This window comes from Oculina patagonica, chromosome 7, assembly GCF_052425735.1.
Source record: "Oculina patagonica isolate OP01 chromosome 7, crgOcupat, whole genome shotgun sequence".
In the NCBI taxonomy this organism is placed as follows: domain Eukaryota; kingdom Metazoa; phylum Cnidaria; class Anthozoa; order Scleractinia; family Oculinidae; genus Oculina; species Oculina patagonica.
Window position 1 is genome coordinate 32,324,648 of NC_135764.1, and position 14,627 is coordinate 32,339,274.

Here is a 14,627-nt window from a genome sequence, read left to right on the forward strand (position 1 = left end):
ATAATACACCGCGGCGCACTGACTCAGCGTTTAGTGCCCAGTTCTACGAGATTAGCGCCAAGGCTTGGATCCTCATGCAAATGTTGGATCATGTTTCAAAGCAATGTTAGCCTTTCGGAGTTTTAGGCAATTTTGAGCGAGTTTACTCTTCTTCTCGTTAAAATGAGTGGTACTTATCGCAATCGAACGTGGCACAGGCAACATCCGTACAAAAATCAGGTTAAATCAAGTACCAGTCAGCGAGAAACTAGACAAATATCTGTGACTATGGGGAACCAGCCATCTTCATCGTCATCAACTTCATCGTACCCGACAGCAGCTGGCGGGGTGAGAGGATGGGACTATCTGTTACGTCGCAAAGCTGAATTTATTAACGATCGCATTCAAAAGGCTAAAGCAGAAGAATGCTATGGTGGAACAACAGAAGTATTTTCACAGCATGTACCTATTAAACAAGAGCCCCAAAGCCCAGAAACCAACGAGCCAAATATGTATTTATCACAATTGACTCCTCAATATTTGCAAGGAATGGATGCCTCGCAAAATTATGGTGCAAACGAGGGGTTTTGGATCGACACAACAGGGGAGAGATATGTAGAAACTGAACCAAAACAAACACTTTCACGATCCACGAAAGCTCAGAAGAGAAATACTACAGTAGGCCTGTATGTGAAAATGGAAACTCCCTTCGACAGAAATGGTGCTGTCCACTCGAGTGAAGTCACAGAGGAGAGATATGGGAAGGATAATACAGTCAATCAACTGTCTGATCAAGCCCTGGCTCAGAAGAGACAAAATGACATTACAGATGGGAATTGTAATACAAAGCAAGGCATCAGAAGTCATGTTATTGGCAATTCTCTGTCAGTTGAAAGGTTGATTTCCAATATACGGAATGCTGTTGCTACAAATCCCAATTTTAAGAAAAGTGAGAATGATTCCGCGGCAAATCAGACAAATAATGTTTATGATTCAAGTTATGCTACACAGCAGGGTTTTGAAAGAAACAACTTGGCTAGTCACCTGTCTGGACAAACCTTGACTCAACAGATGCCAAATGACACTCAAGATACACTACATGCTACTACGGAGGGTTCTAAGGGAAACAGGCATGTCTCTGTTTCAAATCAGACATTGACTTGCAACATGCTAAATTCTGGTGAAGATGTTAGCCCAGCTACAAAGCAGAATTCTGAGAAGAGAAATAAACATAATTTGGCATCCAATAAGACACTGATTCATAGTTTGCCATATCCAGCTGAAGGTGTCGAGGTAGTGTATACAGTAGACCCCGTTGAAGCTGAAGCTTGGTTAAGGAATAATGTCATTGATTGTTCAGCTCAGGCGGTTGGCTTTGATATTGAATGGAAACCACAGTTTGTAAGCAAGAAGAAGGGAGGCGTAGAAAATAAGACTGCTGTCCTGCAGTTGGGAGTAGAAAGCTCTTGTTTGGTGTTACATCTTCACAACATGAAGGCACCACCAAAGTTGTTGATATCTATCTTGAATGACAGGAAGATCTTGAAAGTTGGAAGTGGGATTTTGCAAGATGTTACAAAGTTAAAACGTGACACAGGACTGACGTGCAAGGGAATGGTGGATACTCAGAAAATGGCCAAGACTATGGGTACTAATTCACAGAAACTGGGGCTCAAAGCTCTTTCTGAACACTTTCTTGGAATTAACATTGAGAAGCCAAAGACTGTCTCACGGAGCAACTGGGAAAAATATCCGTTAACTATCAGACAGATTCACTATGCTGCATTAGATGCATGGATTGGCTTTAAACTTTACCAGCACATGAAGTTGATGAATGGTCTAGATCAAACACAAATTGAAGAAACACAACTTGTTGTTGACGAAATTGATGAGAATCCTGCAGAGATTGTCTCTTGCCATGTGTGTAACAAGAAGTGCAAGGGAAAGGACGCCCTTGCAAGTCACACCAAAATTCACCCACAGTGCAAGCGCTGTGGTAAGTTTTTTGTGGACAAAATATCCAAGACCCACAAGAAAAATTGTGGAAAAAACAATCCTGCAACTCGTAAACATGTTGACAAGGATCCTGTGGAGATTGTTGTTTGCCACGTGTGTAACAAAAAGGTTCAAGGAAAAGACGCCCTTGCTAGTCACATAAAAATTCATGCGCAGTGCAAGTGTGGTATGTTTTTTCAGGCCAAAGTTTCCAAGGCGCACAGGGAGAATTGTCCAGAACTTACTTCTGTTACTCCACAAGTTCAAGATGCCAGTGATAAGAATTTTTGGTGCCAGGCATGTGGAAAAAAGTGCAAACATGAAGAGCAACTGATAAAACATATCAGAGCTGCAGGGCATGTGCAGTGCCCGTTTTGTACCAGATTACTCAATGGTTCCAAAAGTACTGCACATATAAAGAAATGCAGGCAAATCATCAATGAAGAATGGAAGCAGGCTCAGCAGTGAGAGTGACTGAGAAACATGTTTTAGCTTTTATTTGATCATGACACTGGACCCCTTTGTCATGGCATTCGTTGTGTAGTTCAGTTTAAAAACCAGCCCGATAATATTTGCTCCTGGGTTTGTTACTTGAGAACTAATATTAAATTAGAGAAAAAAGGCTCCAAGAAAACTGGAGTTAAGACAGGACATGCATATTCATGCATGTCTACATACAGTCTAGGCTTCATCTTGTCGCACTGAGTTTTTAGTTTTTAGTCACTGCCTGCATTATATTTGAAAAAGTTCCAATATTATTGTATCACATTATGCTCGTTGGATATTGTTTCTTTTTTTGGTTATTAAACTCATTTGAAGCAATTTGCTTGTAAGGAATACAAGATTCATTAATGTTTATATGTATGTCATTTGTGAAATCAAAAACTGCTTTCAGTTTAGTAGATTAAGATATTATCGGCCCAAGCCAAACTTCTAAGAATTTATTGTCTAATTGGGCCACTCAGTTGTTTAAAATCTTCTCAATTGCATAATGTCAATGCAAAAGTTGTGATTTTGGGCTGTATATTATGAATATACTTTTTTTCTCCCAATATCATGTGTCATTTTTGGATTTATAAAACCCCAGTTGCTCATTATTTTGAAATTGTTGGGTTTTTTTTGTCAATCTTCATGATTGACCAGTTCTAAAATGAAAGAACCTGTGTAATTCTAGTCTTTCTTGCTTCATATACTCATTTTGATTGCATCTGGTAAAAATTTCATTATTCTGTTGGGCGCAGTAGAGTTCAGTATATCAAGCGCAAATAATATTTCATTCATAAGAGCCAGGGAGAATTTTTCTTATTCTATAAACCTCAATACAGCCCGGCCCTGTTTTTAAATGGTTCAATCTAGTACAGTTGAGTCTCAATAACTCGAACCTCCCGCTAACTCGAACATTTTCCTATTCTCCTTTAGGTTATTTTCTTACTACAGTAATTTTACCTCGATAACTCGAACTCCCGATATCTCGAACCTTTTTCGATTTTCCTTAAAGGTTCGAATTATCGGGTTTTAACTGTAAACTCTACTTGTTATTTTCGGTCGCATAAAGCTTACCCTCAAAATAGCGGAACTTTTAGCCCGTACATATCCTATTGGTAATTGGTCATCAGAAGAAAATGTTAACGCTTGAAAGAAAGATATACGTCAAAAGTTTTTCATGTAGTGAAAACGAGCCATAACTATGTTGTTTATTTTCGTAGATTTTTCTGTTTGATTTGTTTGAGCGAAGGAATAGTTCAAACTCTGTAGGAAGTTTTCGATATTCGATAGGTTTTAACAAGAGAAAATGATGGTTTTAATATTTCGGAGTTAAATTATCCATGTCTCCCGTCTAAATTTCAAAACTTGTCATGTTAGAATGGTCCGCATGTCGCTGTCGGAATTTCGTCATTTCGTTTACACAGTTTTTTTTTTTAATTTCTCAACCAATTAAAAACGACGTGGCTTACCTAGGTACACAGAGCAGAAGTTTCTCAGGTATTTTAAAAAGGCAGTTTACGTTTTTTTTAAGTCGACGTCTAGACGTCGCGAGCATAACTTAGCTTTACAGAGCAGTTCTCAGTTCTCGGGTACTTGAACTTGGCAATTAAAACGGTGTTTCAAATATTTCCACAATTGAAAACGACGTGACTCTGAACTAAGTACACAGAGCAGAAGTTTCTCATGCATTTTGAAAGAGCCGATTGACAGCCTGATTGTAAAACTACATGGCTAAGTTTAGTACACAAGAGCATGAGTTTCGTAGGCTTTTCACAAAGGAAGTTTAAACTGTTTTAATTCTTGACCGATGAAAATTTCTCGACTAGCAAAATTAGTTCTCAGCTGATCAAAAATTCTCAAACGCTAGACTATACTTTTATTGGAGTTATGACGTCTATTTTTATATCAGTTACATTTCCCGGGCCATAGCCACCAAGGAATGAATCTATCATCCTGTAGCGAAATATTAGTGAGTAGGACAAGCAACGAATGCATTTGACTGATTGCATTAATCCCCCTTTTCCTTTTTTTCTCTTTTTCTTTTTCCCCCTTTTTTTTAATCGACCGCAACGTGTAAGCGAAAAATTATGGAATACGATGTGCGAAAATCCGTAATCGGATCAGACGTGCGGTATCACTCCCCAACTACACAATTTATTCCACTGAAATCTGCGGGACCGAAAAATAAGCCCGGCATGCTGACGATGAAGTAGATTTGTGACTACATCAGTTCGCCGTCCCCATTTTCTGCGCTGTCGCTCTTTCAACAAAAGTTTTGTCGTTCCTCATCATTTTATGGGGTCTTTTATTTTTGGATCAAGGTTGACCATGATACACCGCGGCCCACTGACTTAGCCAAAGGGAGAAAACTTACTTAACTGTGGTGCGAGCGCAAAATGTATCCGTTCTGACGATTGAGTAACTGAATAAATTAGTCAGAAATTTATGTTCTGACGGCACAATCTCTCTCATCTGTAATTAAGGCGTCTTCGCGCTTTCAATAAAGCGTGGTGACAACTGTGGTGAGATTGGGGCATGAAGCGCGCGCTGCACGACTGAGAGGGTCACCGGTTCTCTCGGAATTTTCATGGAATATTTAGGTGTTTGGTTGGAGATTCAGGTCATTCTCGGTCGGTCAGCCTTCGTCTTCGCTAGCTTTTTTTATTATTACGCTAGCTCTGGCAGATAATTGTAAATTGCTTTGGCTTGATCAGTAACTTAGTTAAAACGGAAAATATACCTTATTATAGGAAATTAACGATACATGTTATTAACGCGAATTTCAAATATTCGCGTTAATTCTATTTATGTTAACATTTTTACTATAAGGATTTTACCAGAACTTTTCTTAAATTCGCGTTAATTTTATTACGCGTAAATTTTGTTCGCGTTGTTAAAATGCTTCCGTTATATTCCTATCATAGACGGAAAACTGTTCCTGACGGCTTAAGCGGTCAAAAATAAACAAAGTGGATAAAAAAACTAGAAAATATTGAAAAAAACTTTGCCCTTTATTTCGGTTTGCAAAACAAACCTTCCCGAGGGGCTGGGCGAAAAAAAATGTGGGAAAAGGATCGTTACAAATAGAAAAATGTAAAATAAAATACTAAACAATGATTAGTTCTAAGAACTAATTACAAGTGTCAATGACGTGTTTCGTCTGTTTATGCTTGTCGTCTCTCTTAGGGGTGTAAATTTCGAATTTTTGGTCTCTCTTAGTGTGTTTCGGACAAATGGCAGACGTACTTCTGCAAAAGGCCATGATTTTAACCTTTAAGGTCTCGTTTAGGGTCGCAAATGAAGAAATACACAAATATAAATTATATTTTTAGTTTTTTTGGTATCTTCTAGGGGTCAAAAACAAGCTCGAGCCACGCCCAGGTTTTTTTGTCAACTCGCGCCTTTGGCACTCGCGGGATCGCGCCTTCGGCGCTCGAAGAGTGATTCACGTTGCACCCGGAGAACTAACCTGAGATCATGCTCTCCCTCCCTACTTATCATTCCCTCTCCCTTTCGAAAAAAAGAACGCCTGATCGCAGGTTACCCGAGAACCTGCTCATTTAACCTGCTCACAGGCTACCAGAACTACGAGTTTCGCGCCAAGGCTTGGTTCCTCATGGGGAATGCCTGGGTGATGAGTTGTACATGTGTTATGAATCGCCAGTGTTTGCGAGTTTGCTTTCCGGAGTATCACAATCAGGTGAAATTTTAATTTACTGTACATACAAATCAGACATTTAAGATGTAATATGCCAGTTGTACTACAAAGCAGACTTTTGGGGAAAAAACAACCGTGGAAATCACCTGTCAGTCTGAACAAACCGTGACTCAATCAAGTCTCACATCATCCTGCAAAGTAAGACCAAGTAAGATTCTAGATAATTCTAAGGGAAACAAGAGTAATTTTGTTGCAAATCACACATTGAATTGTAACATGCTGAATCCTAGCAAAGGTGTCAGCCCAGCTACAAAGCAGAATTCTTTTGAAACAAATGAAGTTCAGAATTTGGCATCAAATAAGACATTGGTTGATAGCTTGCCCTATCCAGCCGAAGGTGTCGAGGTGGTTTATACAGTCGACCCAGTTGAAGCTGAAATGTGGTTAAGAAATAATATCATTGACTGTTCTGCTGAAGCAGTTGGTTTTGACATGGAATGGAAACCACAGTTTGTAAGCAAGAAGAATGGAGGAAGACAAAACAAGACTGCTGTCCTGCAATTAGGAGTAGAAAGATCTTGCTTGGTGTTACATCTTCACAACATGATTGCACCTCCAAGTTTGCTGAAATCTATCTTGAATGATGACAACATCATAAAAGTTGGAAGTGGGATTTCGCAGGATTTTAAAAAGTTAAAGCGTGACACAGGACTAATATGTAAAGGAATGGTGGATACTCAGAAAATGGCAAAATCTTTGGGTGCTAAAGCCTCACAGAAACTGGGGCTCAAAGCTCTTGCTGACCGTTTCCTTGGAATGAACTTGGAGAAGCCAACCTCTATTGCCCGGAGCAACTGGGAAAACTATCCACTAACAATCAGACAGATTCACTATGCTGCATTAGATGCGTGGATTGGGTTCAAACTTTACCAGCACATGAAGTTGATGAATAGTCATGGTCAAACACACTTTGAAAAAACACAAGTTGCTGATAAAGTTGTGAAGAATCCTGTAGAGATTGCTACTTGCCATGTATGCAAGAAAAAGTGCAAGGGAAAGGATGCCCTTGCTAGTCACATCAAAAAGCACCCACAGTGCAAGTGTGGCAAGTTTTTTCAGGTCCAAGTTTCCAAGAAACACAAGCAGAATTGTCCAGAATTCAGTGATGTTACCCCTCAACCTGTTGACAAGAATCCTGTAGAGATTGTCGCTTGCCGTGTGTGTAAAAAAAAGTGCAAGGAAAAGGATCCTCTTGCTAGTCACATAAAAATTCACCCACAGTGCAAGTGTGGTAAGTTTTTTGTGTCCAAAGTTTCCGAAAAACACAAGAAAAATTGTGCACAACACAATCCTGCTACCCTTGATGATAAAGTTGATGAGAATCCTACAGAGGTTGTCACTTGCCATGTGTGTAGGAAAAAGTGTAAGGGAAAGGACGCCCTTGATATTCACATCAAAAAACACCCACAGTGTGTGTGTGGTAAGTTTTTTCAGGCCCAAGTTTCCAAGAAACACAAGAAAAATTGTCCAGAACTCAATGCTGCTACCCCTAAACATGTTGATGATGAAGTTGATGAGCATCCTGTTGCTTGCCATGTGTGTAACAAAGAGTGTAAGGGAGATGATGTACTTGCTCGTCACATAAAAATTCACCCACAGTGCGAGTGTGGTAAGCTTTTTCTGAACAAGGTTAACAAGAAACACAAGAAGAAATGTGCTGAACTCGATCCTGCTTCTCTAAAACATGGTGATGAAGTTGACGAGAGTCCAGCAGAGGTTGTCACTTGCCATGTGTGTAACAAAGAGTGTCAGGGAAAGGATGTCCTTGCTAGTCACATCAGAGCTCATCCACAGTGTGAATGTGGTAAATTTTTTCTAGACAAAATATCCAAGAGCCACAAGAAGAATTGTCCAGAACTCAGTGCTGCTACCCCTAAACATGTTGATGATAAAGTTGATGAGAATCCTGTAGAGATTGTCACTTGCCATGTGTGTAACAAAAAGTGTAAGGGAAAGACTGCCCTTGCAAGTCACATCACAAAACACCAGCAGTGCAAGTGTGGTAAGTTTTTTGTGGCTAAAGTTTCCAAGAACCACAAGAAAAACTGTGCCATACTCAATCCCCCTTTAAAACAGGAGCCAGAAAGCAGTCTAAGAACCAATGAGTCGAATCCGTTTTTACTTTCACAGTTGACTCCTCAACTGCATGAAATGGTTGCCTTGCCAAATAATTACTATGCTTCACACAAGGGTTTTTGGATGGACACAACTGAGGAAAAATTTGAAGAGAATGAACCAAAAGAAACATTTTCAGGATCCACTTATGATCAGGAGAGAAATAAGCTTACTGTTGGAGACCATCATATGAAAACTGAAACTCCATGGAGTTATCCAGACCCTGTTGAAAGCTACGGTGCTGTTGTAGAGCAGAGATATGGAGGAAATAATCCAACCATCCAACAGTCTGACCAAACCCTGGATCAAAACATGCAAGATGCCATTACAGATGGGAATTGTGATACAAAGCAGGGCATCAGAAGAAATGTCATTGACAATTCTCTATCAGTTGCTTGCCATGTGTGTAACAAAAAGGTTAAAGGAAAAGATGCCCTTGCTAGTCACATCAAAATTCATGCGCAGTGTAAGTGTGGTCAGTTTTTTCGGGCCAAAGTTTCGAAAACCCACAGGGAGAATTGTCCAGAACTCCAATCTGTTGACCCACAAGATCAAGATGCCAGTGATAACATTTCATGCTGCCAAGCATGTGGAAAAATGTGCAAAAACAAAGAGCAGCTGATGAAACATATCAGAGAAGTTGGGCATGTGCAGTGCCCGTTTTGTACCAGATTACTCAATGGTCCCAAAAGTACTAAACATATAAAGAAATGCAATGAAATCATCAATGAAGAGTGGAAGCAAGTTCAGCAGTGAGAGTGACTGAGAAACATCATTAGCTTAATTACCTAGCTTAGCTATCAACCAATCTTGTTCCTAGGTCTCAGCCTAGTCCCTAGGCGTTCTCCTCCTCTCTCGGGCGAGCACAAGGTCCATGTAAGGGCTGGGATCGAACGGGTTGGCTGCCAGCCGGAGAACGGCAAGTGTTTAAGTGTCAGTCCGTGATGTCACGAAATTTCGTGCCAAATTGATAAGCGGGAAGGGAACGCCTGGGTACTAGGCTGCCTAGGTCTCACAAGTTTGACAAAGAGACTGGAATCATTTCTTAGGACATTCTTTATGTAGTCCTTTTTGATACACAGCCAAAATTTGCTCCCGGATTTTTTTAATTGAGGAACAAATAGTGTAACATAAGAGAAGAAAAAAGCTTCAAGAAAACTGAAGTTGTGATAGGACATGCATTTTCTTGTATAGTTGTCACTTCCTTAGCTTGATGTTGCGAGGGGAACTGAAAAAAGATGGGCGTGGGGCACCTAATATACAATCCAGGATCCACCTGGTCAGACTGACTTTCTAGTTTCTAGTCACTGATTGTATTATATTTGAAAACATTTCAATTATTGTACCAGCATTAAGCACATTATATATAAATTAATGCTTAAATTATAAATTTAATAATATATATACAACAATATAAAAAAATCATACTGTATCTACTGCTAAATATCACAATTAATTTATAAATAATATAGTGTAAATTTGGTTGGTATAATTGTGTTTTTTTTTTTTTTTTTCTTGGGTCCTGTTTTTTTTTTTTTTTTTTTAATTTAATTTAATTTAATAAAAATTTCAAGCAAGACAAAGTTCATAACTTAACAGTTTTACATCTCGGCATGAGGACATTTTCTGATTAGTTAAGTAAGAATGGTAAAATAAACATTTAAATCACTTTAAAATGACTTGTAAGATAGAATTCTTTAGTGATTAGGTCATTCATTTTGTGGAATTAAAAAACTTTTAGAACGCTAAGTAGATATTAATCTGAGCCAAACATCAGAGAGTTTGTAAGTAATTGGAATTGGTGGAGTACAGTTCAGAGAGCAATTGGGCAAGTAATTTTAAATTATGAGCATAACTACTCGTTGAATTTTTCAACACGATTATTAGTTAATCAAATCAATAACAAATTCCCAGGCTAGGAATTGAGCCGTCCAATTTTATTTATTACTCATATGATTACAGACCGAACTGGACTCCACTCAGTCCTATAACCATTATAAATAGGCGTGTACAGAATCAAGCAAAATCAAGGATTTTGTTGCAGATACTAATAAGTAATTTTATTTGGGCCATCTTCTCATGTGCAGTCGCATGCATAAGTTGTGATTTTGGGCTGTATGTTTCTAATTAACTTTTTGCATCCCAGTATTGATTGTGTGCTATTTTATCTTAGTCAAACACCTCAATGCTTTTCATTACCTGTAGTTAATAAAGTAATAAACTTCCCAGATGCCATTATTCAAATTTCAGGTTTCCTTTGTCAATCTCCATTTTTTTTAGCAGAAACCTGTGTAATTCTGGATTTCCTTGTTTCATCCACTTATTCTGACTTAGGGGTTAGGTGGAATTCATTATTCTATTGGGATGCTATTCGAGGACGTACGGTAAATCAGAGAGAACATTTTCCATCACTCTACAAATCTCCAAATAATTGCTCTGTTCTCAGTGGTCCAATTTTTTTGTTGTTATTTTCAGTTGCGTAAAGCGTCCCCTCAAAATAGCTTCCCGTTAATGAGACAATAAACCTGAAAAGTGTTTCTTGGTGGACTGGGAATATTAGCTATAGGCCTGCATATAAGAGTACCGTTTGGCAGCATTTGATAAATGTTCATCAAAAGAAAATTTTATTAAACGCCTGAAACAAAACGATGTGAAAACCGCTACCTACTGCTACCGGATATTTGCGGATTTTTCGCGGGAAGTGTGTTGTTTTCGCGCGAACAACTGCCGTGGTGACTGGGAACTAACGAGCTCCCTCCATTGGAATCCTGGGAAATATAACTCTGCCGACACGTGAGGTCGTTCTCTTTTTCTGCGGCCATCTTGGAATCAGTTGTAGCCAAATAACTGCTACAAGAAAACTGCCAAAATGGGTCGATTGCACGCACCAGGGTAAGGATATTTAGCAAAATAATGTCAGTAGAATAGTTGATCCAATTTTTCAACGGAAAATAAACACGTATTTTACAATCCACGGCCCTTCCGAGCGCGTTTGATTTGTGTGAATTTTTAACTCCATCGAGTTTTTTCGTTCATTTATCTAACAAAATTCCGATTTCTCCTAAAGGAAAGGTATATCTGGTTCAGCTTTGCCATACCGCCGAAGTGTTCCTACGGTAAGAGATAAATAAGAAAATAATGTGTAGAGTTTCTTACGTTCGTTGCAAAAAAAAAGCAAAGTACACAACGATGATGATTGTAACTTGTAGCTAGTGTTTAGAACAACTTTGTTCTATTGATCATGCGGCTTTGAAGCTACGATATGTGAGGTTGTCGAGCCTTAGCTTATGTCTTCGGCTCAGTATGTTCTTTCAAGAAAGTATTAAAAGCAAACACTACAGAACTGTGAAGGCTCAGATCTCCTCAAATTTTCGTTCTTAGCAGTGTCATATAAGCTTACGCACAAAATAACATTAACTTTTACTAGTTTCATGATAAAGGGGAAATATTTTTAGCATGAGTTAAGTGTGTACAGTGGAAGAAATGATTTAAAGCCTTTCCCCTGGGCTTCCATGTAGCATGTTCACTTCTAACCCCGTGATGAGGTTAGGCGTGTTAAATTATAACACAGCTTAGTAGAAACTCAGCTGTGTTCTATTGGAAATCCACGAATCTGATTGGTTCTCCCACTGTTTTCTATTCGCCGATAGAAAACAGTAGCGCGCGCGCGTAGCTCTTTAAGCGGTAAATTTTCTTGATTTTTGTCTTCAAAGTGCACAATATTGTTTGTTTTGGACTGCAATCCTTTAGAGTTTCTACTAAAACAATTAGACTACTCGCTGCCTCGTTTTCTATGTGCGATAGTCAACTTGGGCTGCGTAGTCTATCGTTGACTTTTCGCTCATAGCAACACACTTGAAGGGCTCCTAGTCCAATTGTACCCAACTCTGTATCAAGGTCTTCCAAGGGAGTTTCTGATGTCACTTTGTCCCTCGTTTCCAACGCTGTACGCTGTTGCAAATACTGTATGTATACACCCTTTCAGTGCTAGTTTCTGTCAGCTGTCCTTGCTCTGGAACAAGATTGTTGCCATATATTTGGCTGTATTTTGAAGCAATGTCGCCTGTCTCCAAACCCCTTGGAAGGCACCTCTTTCATGTATTTTATATGTATTTTTTCTCTGTGTTCTTTACTAGTGGCTCAAGTTGACGTCTGATGATGTTAAGGAACAAATATACAAACTAGCCAAGAAGGGCTTGACTCCTTCTCAGATAGGTCAGTACAAAATAAATAAAATCCTTTTTCAACGTGACAGATCAAATGGCGGGATTGAAGACTGAAGTTGACTTGGTAATCTGTTGTTTACTTAGGTGTGATCTTGCGTGACTCGCATGGTGTGGCACAAGTACGCTATATTACAGGAAACAAGATTCTTAGGATCCTGAAGGCTAAAGGTATTAATTTTTAATACATAAAAAATAAGTTAATGGATTGCATGCCAAGCCATTGTGGGAGGCATGGTTGCCTAATTGGACCCTGGATTAAGCAGTGTTTTGGCATGGTTGGCTAAGTTCTTGGATGTAACTTTGTCATTACTCTTATAATTATAATGTTGGGGCTTGCCAATTTGTTATTCGTCCTACTATAAGCACCTTACCTTTTGCCTGAGGTATAGTGTATTACATGTATTTTGGGTCTATATTAAACATTTCCTTTCATGTTTTAGGACTGGCAGGTACTCTTCCTGAAGATCTGTATTTCCTCATCAAAAAAGCTGTTGCTGTCCGTAAGCATCTTGAAAAGCACCGAAAGGTGAGTTTTTGAATATTGTCACTTTTGAAGTTGGTTAACTGCCCATAAAAATAAGAATACAAATTTTTAATGTGAAATATAATATCCTTGGGTGCAGGATCAATTTTCTCAAATTTGCTTTTTTTTTTAGTGCCAGGCAAAGAAAGTCTGTTCTTAATTTTGCAAAAGTGTTTTAATTTTTTTTTGGTTTGTTTTTAACCATGTTAAGTATTTTAGAAACTTGATGCACTGTCACAGGGATCGGGAATTCTCCTTTAGACATTTTCAGTCTATTGATATGTGGCATTAATCTTACTTTACAGGACAAGGATTCCAAATTCAGGCTTATCCTGATCGAGAGCAGGATCCATCGCTTGGCTCGTTATTACAAGACCAAGAGAGTTTTGCCTCCAAACTGGAAATAGTAAGACTTTAGTTCTTGTTTATTTACAACTGACTTGGTTTTAAAACGTTGCCAGTACACAAAATGTATCTTGGCCTGACAGTGTTACAGATAAAAAAAAAGTTGATGTTGTATTGAGGTGGGAAGAGGGAGGTGTTGACAAAAACATGGGGGGATTACAGAAAGAGATGAGTGATTTTGATGTTAGGAGAGTAACTTGCTAAATTACAGCAGTAAGGAAGGGCTACTCATGATTAACTGTAATTTGTTCTCTTTTTTTTTCAGTGAGTCATCAACTGCCTCTGCATTGGTTGCATAAACAAAGATTGTACACAATAATGAAATAAAACCCTCATTTAGAGTTCACAAGTGCTTGTGATTTCTGTTAATGTTGTTACACACTGGGGGATAATGGTTTTCACTAGTGTGAGGTTGAGTATTTGTACCTTGAAGGGCTTATGATTTAGTGAAATAATAAATAGAGCCGTAAGCGTCTGGATTCCCCTGCTAGATGTGGTCCGAGGTTTGTGACGTCACCACTGGCCACCTGTTCCCAGGCCCTGAGTGGCTTGTGCTCTCTGAGAGCGGAAGAGCATCTTTACTGCTGCATAGTTTCCATTTTCTCCTCCACTTAGGTGTATATGATAGGAAATAGGTATTGATCGACATAAGCTTGAAGGGGAGGAGGGTACCAATCTGACAAAGACTAGCATCCCAGGCTAAAGTTTCAGGGACAAAGTGGGAGCATAAGAAAATTCCTAGCACTGCTCTAGCTCTGCTACTTGATTTTCACCAGATGATAAGCTCCTGCAGTATAGGCTCCAGGACTCCGATTCTAACTCCATCGCTTGTGACTTTAGCGTTAAGGCTACCACTCACAACTGGGAGGTCAAGTCCTCGTGATAGAACCCAAAGATTTTCTTCTGGTTCTCATTAGCCAATCAAAAGGAACCTAAACAGTTGAAAAGTTAGCCAGCATTGCAGACTGCACTTGTTTAAGCTCGCTTTAAGTATAAGCAACAAATGTCCTTAGCAAAGAACAACCAAGTCAGACGTAGAAGCAGCCTCGAGCCTCAACTACCAGGAAGAACAATATGCTCTGAGCGGCACCGGAAGTGTTTCTTCCAGCCATGTATTGTCATGAACATTTCCGTAATGTTGTTATTTTCCAACAATCACCACTTTTCTGACAAAATGTCA

General features: G+C 39.0%; 2 protein-coding genes across 2 annotated transcripts; both read left to right on the forward strand.

The window, feature by feature from the left end:
- Nucleotides 1–99: 99 nt before the first annotated feature.
- Nucleotides 100–9,747, forward strand: LOC144659393 (uncharacterized). The gene is made up of 2 exons (XM_078519803.1): nt 100–1,901; nt 6,496–9,747. Exons 1-2 carry the CDS (start codon nt 163–165, stop codon nt 9,047–9,049), a joined length of 4,293 nt encoding a protein of 1,430 aa, XP_078375929.1. The 5' UTR covers nt 100–162; the 3' UTR covers nt 9,050–9,747.
- Nucleotides 9,748–11,060: 1,313 nt separating this feature from the next.
- On the forward strand, nt 11,061–13,796 carry LOC144659662 (small ribosomal subunit protein uS15). The gene is made up of 7 exons (XM_078520155.1): nt 11,061–11,185; nt 11,361–11,409; nt 12,430–12,508; nt 12,604–12,687; nt 12,960–13,045; nt 13,348–13,448; nt 13,713–13,796. The coding sequence occupies exons 1-7, from the start codon at nt 11,163–11,165 to the stop codon at nt 13,744–13,746; spliced, it is 456 nt and encodes a 151-aa protein (XP_078376281.1). The 5' UTR covers nt 11,061–11,162; the 3' UTR covers nt 13,747–13,796.
- Nucleotides 13,797–14,627: the final 831 nt, after the last annotated feature.